Source organism: Anastrepha obliqua, chromosome 2, assembly GCF_027943255.1.
Source record: "Anastrepha obliqua isolate idAnaObli1 chromosome 2, idAnaObli1_1.0, whole genome shotgun sequence".
NCBI classification, from domain to species: Eukaryota; Metazoa; Arthropoda; class Insecta; order Diptera; family Tephritidae; genus Anastrepha; species Anastrepha obliqua.
In genome coordinates, this window is record NC_072893.1 from 94,061,119 (window position 1) to 94,067,118 (window position 6,000).

At 38.6% G+C, this 6,000-nt stretch overlaps 2 protein-coding genes across 2 annotated transcripts; both read right to left on the reverse strand.

Annotated features, from left to right (window-relative positions):
• Positions 1-604: 604 nt before the first annotated feature.
• Positions 605-1,649, reverse strand: LOC129238273 (uncharacterized). Its single transcript, XM_054873311.1, has 3 exons — positions 1,577-1,649; positions 1,213-1,508; positions 605-1,138 (listed from the first exon to the last, which is right to left on the reverse strand). Exons 1-3 carry the CDS (start codon positions 1,647-1,649, stop codon positions 605-607), a joined length of 903 nt encoding a protein of 300 aa, XP_054729286.1.
• A 935-nt stretch (positions 1,650-2,584) lies between these two features.
• LOC129237135 (nucleoplasmin-like protein ANO39) lies at positions 2,585-4,371 on the reverse strand. The gene is made up of 2 exons (XM_054871615.1): positions 4,314-4,371; positions 2,585-3,525 (listed from the first exon to the last, which is right to left on the reverse strand). Exons 1-2 carry the CDS (start codon positions 4,369-4,371, stop codon positions 2,585-2,587), a joined length of 999 nt encoding a protein of 332 aa, XP_054727590.1.
• Positions 4,372-6,000: the final 1,629 nt, after the last annotated feature.

Genomic DNA, 6,000 nt, shown 5'->3' on the forward strand with positions numbered 1-6,000 from the left:
ATTAGTCTTGTCGTTTTCTTCATTACTGCTTGTATAGATGTTGCCTATTTTTTAGTTTATGCTTATGTAATGAATATAGATCACAATATTCCACAGTATGGCAACTTTATCTGCGCTTACTTTTTCTTTTAAATTGTTTTGAAGATGTTTGGCAAGTCTGAAAGTGGTTTTGATCATTACTTGAATAAATTTAGTTTACTTGTTCAAAAATAAATCAATTTGAAACGGGTGCCTTTTTGTATACTGAAATAAATTACCCGCGATTTGAATTATCATACCCTGATGTCCCACTTAATAATTTTACACCGAAACATGAAGCGAACTCTGATTGGTTGAACGCGTGCATTCAAAAATTCCAAGAACAGCTGGCGCTCACTGGAGATTGACGCATCTTAACCTCATATTTTCTTTATTCTCTTTGCAAATCCTAGTCCATTGATTTTGTGATTTTTTCTCTAAATAAAAAACTTTTTGTATTTGAAATTTCTTACACTTCTTATAGATATTTTATTAAAGCAAGAATAAATAGATTTACTTTATCGTTTTTTATGCTTAAAATCTATGTTTTATATAAATAAATGAACTAGTTGATTTGTTTTGCTTATTAGGCAGCCTGTGCGAAAATTCTTCCCTCGAACGCAACAGGTGCTTCGCCGGCTAGAACACTATAGGAATCCTCATCCATTACATATTCGTGGTGTTTCTGCGGGCGTTTCCTTTGTGAGGATTTCCGTTTTGTATTGCGAGAACCTTTTTTCGATGATTTGCGACTTGGTTTGCTCGATCTTGTCTTTTTCTGACTTTTGTTGTTGCCACGATGATAACTGCTGTTGTTGGAAGGACGACGCTTGACCGAGCTCTTCACATTCGGCTTACGTACAGATTTGCGGCGTTGACTTTGAGGTCTAGAGCGATTGGAGACATTCTGTTTGCGATGTGACTTGCGAACATTGTTGTTGGTATTGCGACGGCGTATGCGTTTGCGCCGACGTACAGCACGTTCTTCGGGCAGTAAGCCATCATCTTCGTCATCGTCATATTCGCGGATCTTGTGGGCAGTGCGTTGTAAACCGTTGGATTTCTGTATTCTAAATACTGGATAGTCTTGAAGGCTCTTGAGATGACGGGCCAAACGAGCCTGAAGTTGGGAGAAAATGAAAGAAAATGAATTTGTAAGAAAAATATTATTCTGTGGTAGCTCGTGAGACTCACCATGCCTGGCTGCGCAAGTACCTCGGCGTTTATTTCAAGTTCAAGATTTTTTTTCTTACTATCTTCTGCTTGAATAGCAGCCGCTTCCTGATCTGCTAATGCTTCCTCTTCGATCGGTTTGTCCTGTTCCTCGTCCTTCTTATCGTCTACCTCGACGATTACAATAGGCATTTCCTGTAATTCCGATTTAGCAGGAATTGACTCAGCAAGTGGTTGGTTAGCCTGAGGCTGAGGCAATTCCACGGCTGCTTCATCGTTCCTCGCTTCAATAATAGCTTCAGCAGCAGAGAGTTCTTCTAAAAATTGAGGAATGAGCGGGGAGTTAGTTTAGCAATTTTGTCTATTCCAATTATGATTTACATACCAGCACCAATGCTGCTTAGCAACGACATAGCGCATAAAAGCGCCAGCAAAGCACACAAACCGAACTTTGCCATTGTATGCTAATTTCGATATTTAATGCTAGTCGAGTAGGCTTTCGAGACTTCAGCACACGTTTAGTTACCAAGACGTTATGCGAGTAAGAAACGCGCTGTCGCTCTTATATCGCCATTTGTAAATGTGTTAAATATAAAAAAATTGTCTGACCAGATCTTGGCAAAAACGGAGTGAAGGAAAGTTTAGCGCGAATATCATTTTCTAGCTACGTTAGCGATTTGCTGGCTAAGCAGTGAAACATTGGACCTGCGACGTTCGCATCTCTCTGCCATGAGCACTAATCGTTTATATGTACATATTTAGTTGCTACCAATTTCCTATTCAGGAGGAAAGCATAGCATTGACAGTTTGGTGTAAAATTTATAATTCGTACGCGGTGAAATTTACCAAAATGCAAATGCACGATATTTAACGGTTTTGTTGGAAGAAAGAAAGAAGGCTAAGGTTGGAATGAAATAATGTGTAATACGATCTTGATTAATGGCATGAGCGTTGGAGTAGTCGCTTTTATTAGCGACTGGCGTTACATTACTTTCACCGAAGATATTTTTGGAGAAGAATACCAGAAAGGTAACTATTGAAGTGAGTACAAATATTTTCGATGAATAATCTTTAATGAAAATCTTAATTTTGTTCGGTAAATTTTTTACTCTCTCACTTTGGACTCTATTCCAAATTTTAATTTCTTTCAATGAAAACTATTTTTCTCTTTCCAATTCAATATTTAAGGTGCTTGCTATCTTCACGTAAAGTCCTTTCCCTTTTTGTGCGTTTTCATTAATTTCTGTTTGAATAAAAATATATACTTTGTTTTGTTTTAAATCACATTCGTTTTATTTATCATATTTTCCATTTCATCAAGTAGTCTGAGTAGTCGCCGATTTTCCCTTATCGATTTTACTAAGGCTTTTGAATTGTTGTTCCATCGATAATTTCAACCTTGCACCACTTGCACGGGACGTCTGCTACGACGATTGCCTCGCCGCCTTGTAGCACCACCAACCTGATATACGCGCACGTTCTTGCGCCTGTTACCACCGCGGCGACGGCGATTACTTCCACGTCGACGACGATTGTTACCACCACGGCGACGCACTAAATTGCGACGCGCGTCGTTGCGGCGACGGTGCACTATTACACGATTGGCGCGCGCCTCCTCAGAATCGTCCACGGACTGTTCCATCAGCGCCACGACGCTTCCATCGGGAATGGCATCGAGTGCAGCACGTGGCACCAACAACGCAGTCTTGCCGGTCTTCTCGTCAACGACAGTCTGTCCTTCGATCTCGATGAATCCATCGGGTACCATAATAGCACCGGCATGTTCTCGTGACACCATCATATTTGTTGGTTTTGCATTCTTCAGCACAAGCTGGGCATTCAATTGGTTGGATCGCTGTGGCCGGTTTGGTATGCGGCTGACGAGCTTTCGGTTTTTCAACTGACTACGGAGGCGTGGTGCGTGCGGGGCATGTGAATTCATATACACAAAGTTACTAGCCACGTCATTTTCATCGCTAACGCTCTCTTCGTCATCATCATTATACTCAAACTCCGCGTCATTGCTATCTTCGACATCGTCGTCATGTTCCAAATCCTCTTCATCATCATCATCATCATCGTCTTCTTTGGACGCATTGGCAGCATCATCATCCACACTGTCGTCATCACTTTCGCTGCTTGCATTGCTAGCTTGAGCTCCTTCTTCATTCTCGTCATCATCGACTTCCACTACTTTGAAACCTTGCACTTCATGACCATTGCCGTTGGCACGCGGCACGCTAAGGAAGATGTACGGGTGATTTGGTGAAGCAATAGCGGCACCGGAGCGCAACTGCTTCTGTTGTTGCTGTTGCTGAGTTGCTTGCTTAGGTTCTGCGGATAGACAAGGTTGGGTTTGATAGTAAGATTCAATCTAGATTGGAATAGCTTAGGTTGCAGTATTTTTCTACAATGGGGCACACTTAAGCTCTCAATTGAGATGCTGAATGCTGAACTAGAATCAATGTAAGCCTATAAAAACTTCAGATGATCGCTGATTTTAACCGTGCTGGGATCTTCCAACTCACTGCATGTCCCATGTCCTTACAATGCGCCATTAAAACAGAAATTGATTTGTTGAGACTTATTTTGGCTCAGAAGAGATTTCATGTTTATAGCATTAAAGGCCGACCACAAATTCTGGGAGGTACCGAAAGTAGGCTAAATCTAACAGTTTGAGAAATCAACTAACGAAATGTATTTCTTTAATACCTGGATAATAATCTCTGAGAGTATGGAAGTTAAGGTAAGATCCTGAGGTTCAATAAAAACAAATTTTTCATCCTTAAGCTACAGAAAATTATATTATCATCAAAATTGTTTTGTGATTAGTTGCTTCCTAAAGAAAACCATAAAAGCAGTTATTTTAAATGGAATCCAATTGGGTTATTAAACAATTTTGAATGGCACTTAGAAGATATTGTTTTCCATCTATTAAAAATATAAAATTTTCTAAATATATTATTCAAAATGAATATTCTACGATACTTTTTCTTAAATGAGTTACTGAATGAGCTTGTTTTATTCTTATAAATCCACACATTTTTTTAAGTAATTCTTTGGCCCTAAGTATCATTTTAAAAGTATATTTGAATTCGCTCCCTCTTTCCCCCAGTACGCACCTGCACATGCTATTGTCACGCAGAGCAGTAGCACTGCCACACTTGTCAATTTCAGCATCGCCAAAATTTTAATACACTAATTTCGGCTTACTAGACGGTTTTCGATCAATCTGTTGATCAATCAATCAACTTAAATTATGTTAAATATCTACCAACAAACGCAATACCAACAAAAAGTGTCCTAATTGTAAGCAATGTCCCGCAGAACTGTAACGAACGCATTGATTGCTTTACGTTTTTATGCAAAAGTCGGCATACAGCTGGCCACAATACAAGAATACTTGGGCAATGGCCAAGAATGGATAGAGAACCAAATTAAGGCAGAGAGATTCAAATGCAAAAAATGTAGAATAGAATAAAAACGAAAAATTAAAACAAGGCAAACACCAGAATAGCTGAAAACAAAAAAAGATATAATGAAGAAACCATTTTTTTGGCCAAATGCTAAGACCATCTACAGAAAGCTTAAACAGCTGCTTGACTTGACTTGGTGTGACTTTCACGCGTGCTCATGCGCCTACATTTGTTCTTTATTAGATGCGTACGAGAATATGTTGATAAGAGGAGAATCACATTGCCAACATCTTTGTTTGATGAAGGTGCTGATGAAGGGATCCACAAAACAAATGTCTAAATAATAGCGTAAATGTGTGTGTTTGATGTGGTTCGGTAAACACTTGAACAATGTGAGTACCTGTTGAATCATTGCCCCGTTGAACTGAAGCTAGAATTATTTTTTCAGATTTTTTTTGAGAATTTTAGCGTTTTGAATATGGAAACGGTAGTCGAGCCGCCTCTGTTGAGACGCTCGCTAGGCATTGCTGCTGACATCATAATGACCGCAAACTAACACGCATGATTGCTTATATTTATATAACCCTAACTGTTAGTGGTTAAAGGTTCACCGACCTCCACGAAAATATGTATATACTCGTATAGGAAAAATTTTCGATTCATTAGACTTCTTTTTGGTTACATATAATTAAAGCTGCCGTGCTTCTATTGTTTAATTCTTCAAAAAAGTTTTCTATCAGCATCTCATTATGCACTTGTAAGTACAAAGTGTAATGATCTCAATTTCAAATCTTGACTCACGCGCCGAGACGTAAAGAACGTCGGATGTTCTAAGTTAAATTTCCTAATGAAAAATAAAACAATATAAACACTATAAAGACTATAAACACCGTAAACTTAAGGGATTCGGGACGAACTTTTAAACACTTTTTTCTGCTGTTTATATGAAATAACTATAATCTTAGCTGAGTGATGTCCCATAAATGTTAAATATTTAAAGCTAAGTATAAATGCTAGGAAACTCGGGAATATCCTAAAAATAAAAGTACCGTATTTTAAAGTACAATTACAAGTGTGGGCGATGAAATTATCAACCATCCTTTAGTAAAGAAAGTGATTATTAAATAAGCTGATTTATTCTCAATCCCATGGATAAAAAATCTGAAGTAAACTTTTTATAAATGGGGACCGCAATGGCGGGTTCGAAACCGCGGTCGTGAAATATCAAATGAGAGAAAAAGTTTTTTAGCGATTGCTTGCTAGCCATGGCAAACCATAGATTCTCTTTCTGCCATGAAAAAAGCTTCTCATAAAAAACCATCTAACGTTCGGAGACGGCAATAACTGTGGATCCTTCCTATTTGTGATGTGCGTCTTGATGTTGTTCCACAAA